The sequence below is a fragment of the Polypterus senegalus genome, chromosome 16 (assembly GCF_016835505.1).
Source record: "Polypterus senegalus isolate Bchr_013 chromosome 16, ASM1683550v1, whole genome shotgun sequence".
In the NCBI taxonomy this organism is placed as follows: Eukaryota; Metazoa; Chordata; class Cladistia; order Polypteriformes; family Polypteridae; genus Polypterus; species Polypterus senegalus.
The window spans coordinates 6458065-6472103 of NC_053169.1; the positions used below are offsets into that span (position 1 = coordinate 6458065).

At 45.0% G+C, this 14039-nt stretch overlaps 1 protein-coding gene across 4 annotated transcripts in view; it reads right to left on the bottom strand.

Annotated features, from left to right (window-relative positions):
* thumpd2 (THUMP domain containing 2) overlaps positions 1-12732 on the bottom strand; it is a 51039-nt gene extending 38307 nt beyond the window's left edge. For 2 of the 4 annotated variants that reach the window (XM_039738346.1, XM_039738350.1), the window contains exon 1: positions 8150-8686. In XM_039738346.1, the coding sequence (XP_039594280.1) occupies positions 8150-8251 (102 nt within the window). In that variant the 5' untranslated portion in view covers positions 8252-8686. Of the gene's footprint in view, positions 1-5966; positions 6025-8149; positions 8687-12487 lie in introns of those variants that run through there. The other 2 variants (XM_039738347.1, XM_039738349.1) reach the window with 2 other exon arrangements.
* Between the last annotated feature and the right edge of the window lie 1307 nt (positions 12733-14039).

Here is a 14039-nt window from a genome sequence, read left to right on the forward strand (position 1 = left end):
GATTTTTGTACCTCACCCCCTCATACTCCTTTATCATAAGAGCATCCATTATCTATGATGGAGCGTTCGATCAGAAGGAAATATGAAGCTGGTTTCGTTGAAGTAGCAAAAGAAATTGGTAACAAAATACGATGTGTCTGAGAAACTGGTGTGAGTTTGGAGGAGGCAAGAAAATGTGAAAAAAAAATAATTACGTGTTACATTTTTGAACAGTCGGGTCCGATTTTATGATCGATTATTTTGGGTTTCAAAACCCGACGTATACGCGAGTACATACATAGACGGCGCAGTCGCTGTGCTGCCCAGTCGACACGATACATCAGCGCGTCCGCCATATTGCGAGTGGCAAAAGTGCCATTTAAACTAATACACGGTGGTCCAGATCTAATTATGCAGATCCTGATCGTCTGGATGACTTTGATTTATTTGGGGACGATTCCAGTTTGGCGAGAAGACGATTCTTCACGTCGTCAGTTCACACACTTCTCGATGGTCCGGTGATTTTCTGTGTAATAAACTTAATAAGTTATAGCGGAATGAAAATTGCATAATTAGATCTGGACCACCCTATACAGGTAGACGTTTAAATAACGTTTAACACAATATCGTTTACATACAACAGATTTTGGTGAATCGTTTACATGCAATTATTTATATCCATTTATACACTGTGATAAGGGCACTATATAGCGCCCGACCCGGCACAGACTGACGCAGAGGCACGTGTAAAATCACACAGGCTTTTATATACTCTTCAGCCGTGGGGCACGTCTTCCCCGTGTCCCACAGGCCCAACACGGTCCCAAAGCACTTTAAACAGAGCAAACAACCCTTCCTCTGGCACCACCACTCCTCTTCCTCCCGATTCTGGCCATTGAGTGGTGGAGGAAGGCCCGTTTTATAGCCCACCCGGAGGTGTGTGCTGATGACTCGTCCAGCCGGGTCCTTGAGACTCTGCAGCACCCCCTAGCGGCCATCCCAGCTCCCAACCAGGGTGTGGAAGACTCCATCTCCCATCGAGCCAGGTGGGAGGCTGGGGAATCATCGTCGGCCTGGGAGGTGTCCCGGGGGAGGTATTGAGCTGTCCAAAGTTGCTCCCCCAGAACATACACAGCAGGGGCTTCCTGGCCAGGCATGGAACCCAGCCGTCCATCACGACACTAATAATGGCAATTATTAAATAATTCTTCCCATATAAGTAACATTTCTTGGACTGCCTTCTTCCATCTCCGAAACATTTCTAGACTTCGTACCCAACACAGTACTAAAGTATCGTTTAATGCCCGAGTCACCTCACGTATAGATTTCTGTAATGTTATTCTATCTGACATCCCATAAAAACGTATCTGTAATGGAAGGATTTTTCTAAAGAGAGGAAGGGAATCAGGAGAGCAGATGGGCGTTGATCGCTCCAGTGCAAACCCAGCTGCATTACTAATGTTTTGGGAGAAACAGCTGGGAATGTTCTAAAGATACAGCCAAGGTTATGCCGACTTGTTTTTCACTTCGAGAGGCTTTTTTCACATGTAAGCATATTACTGTGTCTTCTGGTATCAAGCACTAGTCTCAAGGCCGAGTAGAAGAAAAACATAGCGCCGTGTCCCGTGGAAGGAGGGGGTAGGCTGAAATTGATCACTTCTGCATACACTGCTTCCACGTAGGCCGCTTTGGAAAAAGGAGACCTAATTAGTATATAAGGGAAGGTTCCGCCCTCAGTTTCTTTGGACGCTCAACCGTGGGGAATGTGCACACCTGTTTGGTATTTGGGAGTAGGCTAACGAGTTGATCCTCTGACGAGACTGACATGCGGACTCCCTCAGTCTACTGGTCTAGGAGGATAGCTTTGTTTCTTTTGATATACTGTAAGCATGAGATTGTTTTTATTACTGTAAGCATATATTTGTTTCTATAATCTATCGCTGCTGCATTATATGTATTGTCACAAAACGAGTCAAAGACAGAAAAAGGTTTGGGGCAGCCACCCATGTAATTTGGTATCCTGGCTGCAACTTCGTTTTCTTTCAAATACCAGCACTGAAGTGCTTACAACAGAGTCCAAAACAAGACTGACACAGAAGGGAAAAGGGAAGGCTTTTAAAGGGGGAGACAGGAAGTGAGGTCATAAGGGTCGGGCACGTGTTCATTGTTCATTGGTTTAGTCCCGGATGTGACATCAGGGGGGGCGGAGCTGGCAAGGTCTGTCTCCATTGGCTCGGTCCCAGAAGTGACGTCCAGAGAGACAGGTGGAACCTCCCGGGTTAGGTCTACAGGGAAGTGAGAAAGAGAGTTAGTGCGCTCTGCCACATCCCGGCATGGCTCAGAACTGCCTTCACTCGAGCCCTTTAGCTGCCTCCCATGCGCGCGTGTGTGACAGTATTTAAATGTTATAATTGAATAAGTAAATTTTATTGAAGTATCGGACCGCTTCTCTCTGATTTTTGCCCACTTATTCCAAAGAACTCCTTGAACCATTTTCCCAAATCAAAACAGTATCCATCGCTTACAACTTCTTCACAATTCTGCTGCCAGGATAATAACCTGCTGTTGTAAATCCACTGAACAAGTCACACTGATTCTCTCTCAACGTCACTACAGAATACGACACACAATCCCGCTCTGAACATTTAAATCTCTCCACACCTCGCTGATCTCCTCCAGACTTCACTCCTCTCCTCACTCAGATCCTCCTCTGCAGCTCGACTTTCTGTACCACACGTCAGACTCGGTGCTATGTGAACTCGAGTGTCTCTCCTGGTGCTCCTCCACTCGGGAATTCTCTTCCCTCTCATATCCGTCAGCTCGACTCAATAACACATTTTAAAACTGCCCTCTAAACTAATCTTTTCAAACTGGCATATCAATTGTGAATTTTGCCCTATTACTGCCTATTGCTTTTTGATTTATCCTTCTCTTGTTTTAATGTTACTAATGTTGTTTAATTTTATTGTAAGGTGACCTTGAGTGCTAAGATTATAAAACAGGATTTTCAAATGGCCAAATAAAACCAAACAATTGTTCAGCCTTACCTATGAAATGTAATCCCCGAGATCTGCTTTGGAGCGTCCAGCGGATTTTGATTTTTGTTCTTTATTTCGCCTTATACGATTTCTCGTATTAGTTAAGTAAATTTGTTAGTTTTTTCGCATACCCCTTGGGGTCAGAGCGCAGGGTCAGCCATTGTACAGCGAGCGCCCCTGGAGCAGTTGAAGGTTAAGGGTCTCGCTCAAGGGCCCAGCAGAGTAGGATCTCTTGTGGCAGTGATGGGGATTCAAAGCGGCAACCTTCGGGATACCAGCGCAGATCCTTAGCCTCAGAGCCACCAGTCCGCCAAGATGCGGGAGGCGTCTTTATCCATTACTTCACACCACAGCAGTGCCACTCGCAATATGGCGGTGACGTCGACGTACGATGCTGCTGGTCATGCGATGTCTAGTAACTACGAGTCCATATGGTGGGCAGTGCCATGCCGCCTTCTGATTTAGGTCGTTGTAGGGTCGCCTTTTGAATTGAGTTTTTTCGTAGCTGTGGCTCCAACCCCCAAGGGTCTTGCGGAAAGTCAGTTTCTCTTTAGGATTCACAATTAAAAGTGTTCCCTCGGAGTCTGCATGGGTTTGGCTACACCTGTTTCAGTTACGTGTTCGGGCGAGTGCAGACATCTGCCTGAATTTCAAGGGACCTCATTCATAAAATGATCTCACTAATAGGTTTGACCTTAAATTCAATTAATTTGCTGGTGTGTGAAAAAAAAATAATCAATGTATAAACTTGGATTCGCAACACCGGAGACATTTTAGAAGTAAGCAGAGCTAACGCACGCGCGTCCGGAGGCCACTGATCGCTCACTTTGGTTTTTTTTAACCCCACAGATATGCAGTTTTATTTCATTACACGTAATGCTGATGCAACGTGAATCTTTGAAAATACTGGAAAGGTACAGTCAGTCAGTCAGTCAGTCCGTCAGTCCGTCAGTCAGTCATCGTCCAACCTGCTATAGCCTAACACAGAGTCACGGGGGTCTGCTGGAGCCAATCCCAGCCAGCACAGGGCACAAGGCAGGAAACAAACCCCGGGTAGGGCGCCAGCCCACCACACTGGAAAGGTACACTGATAAGAAATTGGTGACGCTGCCATAGCACATCTGTAAACAGACGAGGACAAACGTGTAGGTCCCCTGTATGATATCTGCATGTCTTTTAGATGCCATCGAGTTGAGCAAAGCAAGTGTGACCAGGGATCAAGTGTTGCTTATTCCACAAAGATCTTCTAAAACAGCCTGTTGGGACCCCCGAGAAAAGATCAGTGGATTGGAGGGATTTTTCAAACTCGCCGCTTTCTTGAATTTATGTCACGCACACACGTCTCCATTTGTAACGTCAGTCGGATTCAAATGGAGAAAAGTCGTCACTCTGCTGTCTGGAGTCCCACACTGAAACACGGACCACAGAAAGCAAAGGAGAGAGTCGTCTGAGGAGGTCAGAAAGAAAATGACAGACAAGGTGAAGGTTAGAAGACCACCATCTCCAAGCAGCCTGATGTTCCTGTGACCACAGCATGCAAATATCATAAAGAAGAAGAAGAAGAAGTTGAAGGTCCATAGGAGTGTAGCTAACCTGCCTGGACTCGGCCGCAAGAGGAAAAGCGACCCCAGAATGAGCAGAAGGACAACGAGAATGGCAGACCAAAAGCCAAGGATAACATCCAAAGAGTGACAAGCGAAGCTCCGAGGTCACGTTGAGGGTCGGGACATCAGGGGTCACCAAGTCCAGTCCTGGCTGCAGGTTTTCATGTTAACCCTTTTCTGGGCGGTCTCTTGGTCTGGAACCCCTACAGATTTTATTTTTTTTCTCCAGCCTTTGGAGTTTTTTTTTGTTTTTTCTGTCCACCCTGGCCATCGGACCTTACTCTTATTTTATGTTAATTAATGTTGACTTATGTTTATTTTTTATTGTGTCTTCTATTTTTCTATTCATTTTGTAAAGCACTTTGAGCTACATTTGTTTTGTATGAATATGTGCTATAGAAATAAATGTTGATTGATTGATTGATTGATTGATTGATTGAATGCCTGACGTGTTTTTGCTGCCAATTCACTTTTCTAATCGATTCGCTCTTGAAGACTCGGACCCCTTCATTGTTTTTTTTTTTTTTTTCCGTAATTAGCAGCCAAACAATAACGAGATACAAAATGAGCCAAAACAACTGGTGTCCATCATACAAGATCTGAAAATAAAGAACGATGATTTAACTTGGTTCGGGGTTAAATTACAAGCACTGCACACATCCGGTCAGCGATGGATGAAGATGTCTAAATTCTATTTATTAATTTCTTCCAAATTTATACAAATGTGAAGGTATGGTCTAAATAAAATAAGAAACAGAAATGAGCGATCCCAGCTTCGTTCTCTTCAGTTTGTCGATGATAACCTTAGTTATTAACAGATACTTTATTTATCCAGTAGATGGCGCACTACACGCAAGATAACATCAATGTCAGGATATTCACTAGAACGTCAAACCATAAAGCATGGGCTCAAATTAAATTAGAAGTAATTATTCTTAACACATATACTGTACATATTATACACGAAGAAGCCGTAATCCAAATAGCGTCTGTTTAACTTCACTTTAGCTTCCTCAAACGTCTACAGTTAGAAACTGTACTAATATGTCTCCAGGCAGAGGAGCAGCTCCACTGACAGACCGAGGAGACCCCACACTACGTGACCCTTCAGTTCCACCCGAGGGAGTAAACGTTAATATTATTCAAAGTTATTGTCTGCTTTTACATGCATTGTTATCACTCTTTAATTTAATATTGTTCTTTATCAGTATGCTGCTGCTGGATTATGTGAATTTCCCCTTGGGATTAATAAAGTATCTATCTATCTATTTATATATCTCTCCAAATTACAAATTTAAACACATAAACAATACACTTTAAGGAGAAACAATTAAATTCCACTTACTTTATATATAATCATGCAAACATTCACACTTAAATGAAGTTCCTACTCTACTTCTCAGACGCCACCAAACTAATCAATAAGGTTCAAAGTGAAGCCCTGTGATTGGCCAAGTTCCAACTCAGCACAGGCCAATCACAATCACTTATAAATCAAGGTGGATGACAACTAATTAAAGGGATCCAACACATACAGTACATAACATTTTGCCTTTTCGACAATGGAGGTCTCAGGAATGTTGGTCTGCTCCAGACCCCAGAGCTCTTAGAAATGAGAACATCCACAATTTCGGACACGTCTGCCATTGCACAATGAAGGCAGCAACAAGCCATGGAATTAAAGAACGAGTTTAATTAACGACGAGACTCGGCGCCTCATTAAGCAGCTGGTTGGAGTTTGATGCCCTGACTTCGGTGGTCTTCTGTCGGCTCACATTTCACTTCTGTTTGGGTGTCATTTAAGGAAAGAAAGGAAGCAAATTAGAGGAACGATGAAGAAATTCAGGGGAGCAAATCTTAAAAAGGCAATTCAATTAAGATGAATTCACAAGAAGTTAATTAGCAGCACAAACAGGGCACTCAATTAAAAAAAAAGGGTTCGAATGGAAACCTGCAGCTACGGTGGTCCTCCAGGACTGGACTTGGTGACCCCGGCTTTACATGTCCTACAACTCTGTGATGGTCAGCGTGATTCTGTGTGCTGTGCTGTGTTTGGCCAGCAGCGTCACTCGTAAGAAGGGAGGCAGGGGTGCCATTATGAACAACGCTGCACATCCTCTCTGTGACTCGCTAACACGAGGGATTCTTCTGCAGAAGTGCGTCAAGAAACGCGACTGGGGCTCCTTCATACCAACAGCAATATGTCTGCATAGCGCCGTACAGGGGCTGCTCTTTTTATCTTTAACAAGTTTGATGTTTTTCTTGCTTTCTGATTCTTTGTGTACCCCAGATGGGGAGTTCTGTTTGTCATATCAGAATAATATTTATTGAGCTACTCTAAAAAGTCAAATTTCACAAAATTGCACCGATCAGCTGCAATATTAAAACCACCTGCCTAATATTACGGAGGTCACCCTCGTGCCACCAAAGCAGATCCGACATGTTGAGGTATGGACTCCACAAGACCCTCTGAAGATGTGAGGAGCTGATCCTTTAAGTGCTCTAAGTTGCAAGGTGGGACCTCCATGGATCAGACTTGTTTTCCAGTAAATCTCATAGATGTGTAATCGGACGGCGATCTGAGAAATGTGAAGGCCAAACCAACACCTCGGACTCTCTGTCATGTTCCTCAAACCATCCCTGAACAACTGTTGCAGTGTGGCAGGACGCATTGTCCTGCTGAAGGAGACCGCTGGCATCAGGGAGTACTGTGGTCACATGGAGGGTGTATGTGGTCTGCAACAAATCTTTAGGCAGGTGGCACATGTCAAAGTGACATCCACATGAATCTCAGGACCCAAGGTGTCCCAGTAGAACGTTACCCAGAGCGATACACATTGCCTCCGCCAGCCTGCCAACTTCCCCACGTAAATGACACACACACATACAGCTGTCCATAAGATCTAAAAGAACATGCCATTCAGCACACCAGACCACCTTCTTCTATTGCTCCATGGTCCTGTTCCCTTGCCCATTGTAGGCACTTTCGTCTGTGGCGAGGGGTCAACATGGGCACCGTGACCAGTCTGCGGCTATGCAGCAAGCTGTGATGCACTGTGTGTTCTGACACCTTTTCTCTAATGGCCAGCATTACGTTTTTCTGTAATTTGTGCTCCAGTAGATTTTCAGTGGGATCAGAGAAGGTGTGCCAGCCTTCACTTCCCATGTGCATCAATGTGCCTTGGGCGCCCATGACCCTGTCGCCGATTGGGCGGCTGTCCCTTCTTTGACCACTTTCAGTAGGCACGACCCTCAACATACCGGGAAGACCCCACGAGACCTGCCATTTCTGGAGATGCTCTGACCCAGTCGTCGGCCCTTATCAAAGTCATCTGGTCCTTACACGTGCCCAGCACATCCTCTTCACTTGCTGTCCAATATCTGCCACCCTTTCACAGGTGCCACTGGAACGAGATAACCAACGTTATAACCAGCGCGATCTAACCGCTCCATGATGAATGAACGAACTGTTTAAACAGCGTAATGGGATGGATAACGACGGCGGGGTGAAGGAGCTTTGGTACTCACGTCAACCGCCGACAGTTTGGCTGCCACCTCCGCTGCAAGAAACGGCTCCAAGCCTCTCCCAGCGGTGCAGAAGAAGCGCACCGCTCGATCCGCTTCAGACATCCCGTATTGGATCCCAGGCTCCAAAAAACTTAAAAGTAGTCAACTCAAAGTAGCGAGGGCTCCCCGTTCGCGGCTCGTTGAACGTTCGTTAAATCCTCGCGAAACAAAGAATCCTTTTCACGTGCTTTGATGTGCCGGCGGAAGTGAAAGGTGGAGGTAAAGCTGTTTAAGTGCAGCGTGAAATTTCATAGGATTAAAATACAAATGCATTGATACTAAACAAAGTATATGTGCAAATGTTTCGAACTTTAAAACAAGCAAATCATGTATTTTCTGTACACTTGCAATGAAACACTTTTTAAAAATTGACTTTTGCTTCGTCAATCTTTAACAGCAGTTGGCAGAGTCACTTATCGTACTTTACTGCCAAACCTGGACTGGAGTTTGGATACTAAACACACTGGTAGTTGTCGCCGTTGCAATTTAACTCTAACAGCGATCGGCGCCCGCTGATGACGACAGCGATGAAAGCGCTATGTCGAAGCTCCGCCCCCGACACACAGCAAGCACGAGCCGGGTGCGCGGTCACGAAGGGAAGATTTTTTTACATTGACATTTTTTGCATATTCGTTGTATTTATGTACTGTTCAAATGTGTTTATTAATTGTGAATTTAACTGTATTTATTCCTAATTTATCTATTTAATTGCGGTTATTCCTGATCTTCTTAAACTCATTTTAATGCTATTTACCTGTTAAATGGAATAGATAGATAGATAGATAAAGGGCACTATATGATAGATAGATAGATAAAAGGCACTATATGATACATAGATAGAGTGAAAGGCACTATATGATAGATAGATAGATAGATAGATAGATAGATAGATAGATAGATAGAAAGGCACTATATGATAGCTAAATAGATAGATAGATAGATAGATAGATAGAAAGGCACTATATGATAGATAGATAGATAGATAGATAGACAGATGGATAGAAAGGCACTATATGATAGATAGATAGATAGATAGATAGATAGATAAAAGGCACTATATGATAGATAGATAGATAGATAGATAGATAGATAGATAGATAGATAGATAGATAGATAGATAGATACAAAGTACTATAGATAGATAGATAGATAGATAGATAGATAAAAGGCACTATATGAAGATAGATAGATAGATAGATAGATAGATAGACAGATGGATAGAAAGGCACTATATGATAGATAGATAGTTAGTGGTCTTTATCTGTGTGCCGATTTGCACGACTGCAGTTGGCTTTCAATGACGTCACGTGAAGTGGTGGGCAAATTTCTAAATCTGTGTATTAATTCACGTGTTGTAAGGGCTTTAAAGTTTGGTGCAAAACTCGAGAAACGCTCGCTCGTGACACACAAAAAAATCGACATTATAAAGCTGCGTTTTACACCGAAAGTTACCAAGGCTTTCGTTTCAGCTGACAGCGCTTGGCTTCGTCGAGTAGATGGAGCGATCGCGTAATGTGCAGGATGTCTTACGAGTATTATTATCATTTTACGAGTTCATTGTTGTCCAGCGTTTCCAAAACATTCCGCTTTTCCCGGAATGTGTCTACCAATTTCACTGGAACCCCATCCTCTAGCAAGTTAAAACGGCTCACCAGCTCTCCTAAATATCCTGGCCTAAGAGCAGGAGCGAAACTGCGTCACTCTGAGATTTGTGAGCCTGTTCGGACCGTTTTTCTTAATAAATACGCGCCCTGACCCAGCGTGACTCTGTTGCCTTGGCCAGACGCGTTCATCGTAGAGTGCCCACTAGGTGGCAGCAAAGCCTCACCGAATCCGCGGCGCCAGCGCGCTGCCAAATCCTGACAGCTCGTCAAGCCGCCCGTTGCAGCGCTCAGCGAGAGCGCGTCTTGCTGTGCAATTAAAGAGACAATTTGTGACTTCCTGCTCCTGATTGTGGGATTAGTTTAAAGAAGACTGTGTGCGGCGGAGTGATAAAAAAAGAAATAAAATAAAATCAAAAACCCCTGCAATGCAGTTGAGCATTTGTTTGACGTTAAAAACGAACTTTTACGGTACACTTTGTACATGCTTCGTTTGCCATGTTATTTCCCCCATGAAATCGATATTTTCAGTCAGAGGGTGACATTTAAAATGTAATTTACGTTCTGATTAAGTGACCGCTCGAGTTCCACCTCGTAGCCTCTCATCTAGACGCTGAGCATCCAGGCTGTGCCAAACAAACGTGTATCCGTTTTTTTATTTTTCTTATATACCGTGCCGGGTCGTACCTCCATAATAATCAGCCCCGGAGGGAATGAAGGAATGCCGCTCCATCACAGGGTCACCGCAAGCTTTGGTTTTTGAGTAAATGGTAGCAGCTTTAAGCAACGGCGGTTTCCTATACCTGCAGACCTACAGCATAATTTCAGAAAATAGCAAACCAATTAGAAGTTAAACTCTATTATGTATTGCAGACTACCTGCATGGACGCATAGAAATTTTCTTTAAGCAGCAAAATTAAGGAATGTTTATTGATATCAATAGAACTAATAAGAAAGAGGTAAACAGTTTATAATATAGTTAATATTAAACAGCAATATTAGAAAATAACCCTAAATAACACAGACTTTCTTGATTTTAAGACATTCTTTACAATAAGCATTTCAGTCAGTAGTATGATCGACTTTAATAAAATGATAATCTGTTTATCTGTCTCTCTGTCCAATTGCTATGTCGCTGTCATTCCAACAGATGGCACCTCATAAATGTTTGTTGTAATAAATTGCACTGCATTTACCATTCCAACAGATGGCGCATCAAAAACATGACCACTATTTTTAGAAATCCCATACCAAGTGGCCTATAACAGGGGCATATGCATTACATTTGTTATTCCTCCTGGACAACTTGAAGCTTAAGCCGCTCCGTGACCTCATAATATTTTTTTATCACTTATTATTTGATCATTACCCAGGGCCCACTTGAATCTTGAAGGCCTGGAATGAAAAGGACGAGTGGCAGACATGGACTGAGGGGAAGGGACCCACAGAGGCTTCTTATGTATAGGGCCAGGTGAAGTGACTTGCTCAGGGTCACACACTGGTGTCAGTAGTGGGATTTGAGCCCACAGCCCGAGGGTTAGAAGTCTTAGGCCCAAAGCCTTAACATTCCACACCGTCTGCCAATAATATTAGGCAAGGTAGTGTGGCACAGTAGTTAAGGCTCACTAAAGGCTCCAAAGACGTCACACCCTGAGGATCAGAACGCAGGACTAGAAGTCACGACATAGAGGAGCTGGGGGATCTCGAGGTCATGCCCAAAGGTGCCCGTTTCTTCTCAGCAGGATCTCTGAAGGCTTGTGAGCCCCCACAATAAATCGGCCCCTCAGCACACTTGCCAGCCCTGCTTGAGCTGCCAGCCATACAAACCCTGACGTTCATCACCTTGCGCCCCCCGGAAAGCCAGGATTATCTCTTGGACGTTGGATTTCACATCTAGCACTCAGTCCTTCATTTATTTGCTTTATGTGCCCACATAGTAAGTGCACAGTGCGAAAAAATCCGTTTAACGAACACTCAGGGACTGAACAAGCAAATCAACTTCAGACCGAGGAATTCTCTTCTCACGACCTCAGGGGTGAGTGATGGGGGGTCAATAGATGGAGGCATCGTCCTCATGGCCCCCTATGCCCGCTTATCTGTTTCTCCAATTTCTCATTCTTTCCTTTGCCATATTAGAACAGTTATTCTAATACATTTTAAGGGTCGTTAATAAAAATCAGGCCAGATGCCATAAGGGAACCAGTTTTGGAGTCCAAAAGGCCCGTCCACATGAACGTTCCAGAGAGAATCTTTACATACTTAGGCCCGTAAGGAGCTTCTTACACTAAATAACCACAGATAGGTGAGAATGGATTTGTGAAGTTTCAAAGGCTCACTAAATTAAATGGCTGCTGTCAGGGATGGCATGGGAAGCTTCCTTGTCCACCTAAGGGGCGTGCATGGAAGGACCTCAATGGACAAAAATCCTGGCCTGGTTGATGTCGCGGACCTTTACTGGCCACATAGCCTTAATAGAAAGGCCCAAGGAGACTCAGGTACACGGGGTGGCAGCGTCCCGCTGGTGGAGCTCCCATACACATAACCGCAGGGCGGGCTGGGCATTAATAGTCCTGACGGGGAGACCTATTGGGGTGCTTGGGTGGCATCAGGAACAACTGCAGGAGCCCCTAAATGCTTCCATCGGGAAATGTTCAGGCACAGGAAGTACCCAAGGTGTGAGATAAAGAAGTCGCCTTACCTGCCTTCGAGGAGTCATCGTTGGGAGGCAGACGGAAGGAACTGCGAATGGGCTTTTGCCTGCCATACTTTGGCTCTGGTCTTCTTACGGCACTCGGTATCATAAACGGAGTCGATTTGAACCTGTGAACGTGTTTGGGGTTTGTGGCTCAGTGGCGCCCCCTACTGGTTACACTGCGTACAGCAACACAGGCCAAGTGCAGGTTTTCTTAATCTGTTTGTGTCCTGCTAGACATTTAAGATTTCAGGGTTTTTTTTTTACCCATCAGGATGTTTTTGAAAGCACAAAGAACCAACTTCACATACGAAGAGCCCGTTCAGAATGAAACTGGGCTTCGTCAAGCAATGGGGCTACGAAAAATCACACGAGCCAGTAAAGAACCATAAGGCGCCATTAAAGAACCGTTGTTATGAGTGTGAGACCCGAGGCGACCCGACTAGCACCGGGCACAAAACAGGAACCGACCCTGAGCACCAAGCCCGTCCATGAAAGGCACCCGCACGGAAAAGCGGGCGTTCATTCGCTAACACGGGAGACAATGGAGTCAGCAGCCCGCGACCCCATCGTGCAATGTGCCGGAAAACTGGGGGGGAGAAACGCCAATTCCTGTATGCTTCAAAGAAACGTTCACGTCGACCACCACAGTAACCCCCCGCGTTCAAATTATGCGCGCGCTGAGGTCGCACAGCCGGTGATTTATAGCGCCTTGCACGCTCTCAGCCCGATGACGAAGGCCGTCGCGCCTACCGCCGGATAATTAGAGCACCACGTGACCCCATTCCGCGGGCTGCCGTGTCCTTGCAGTCATCAACGGGATTGGATCTTCGCTACGACTCGCTGATTAACAGCGGCGGCCGATGTGTCGTCTCAGCATTTCTCTCTCTGCTTGCGGCAAGTGACTCTTTGACCTTAAACTCCCCCCGCAGCCTCGCGTGTGACAAGGGGAGCGACGCAGTGCCGCGGAGACCGAGCCGTCTGCATACTAAAAAGACGGACGGGGGGCGGCTGAACCGCTTTAGACTTAACATGACGGGGGGCGTCACACGTGCAGCTCGAGAGGGGCTGGGAACAGGACTGATGGAAAAACGGCCAACCCAGCAAACAGAAAGAAAGAAAGAAAGAAAGAAAGAAAGAAAGAAAGAAAGACGAGGCTGAAGTTCGCTCCGCTCCTACAGCTTCTCATACAAATTGCGGCGCTTTAATGCCAGTTTGCTGGACTGTGTGGTCCTTGCTTGACAAAGCTTCCTAATATTTGGAGAAAAAGGAATCTTTAACCCTTTAAACTCGTTCCCCAAATACCCACGTGTTTCCAGTCAGACCACTGCCTGGATTTCTGCTGTGATGATTTCTGGAGGCGCCATGCTTCTCTGCTCTGCTGAAAGGGCATCCGAGTGCCAAGGAGCTTATTATCTATTATTCATCATGAAGGGGGTGGAGTGAAACTGCAGACAATCTTCATTTTGATAATTAAATAATAATTACAGGCAATGAGCTCTAATGATATGGGAAGTGAAGAGAAAGCCGTCAATGTGGAAGCACAATCGATAGTCCA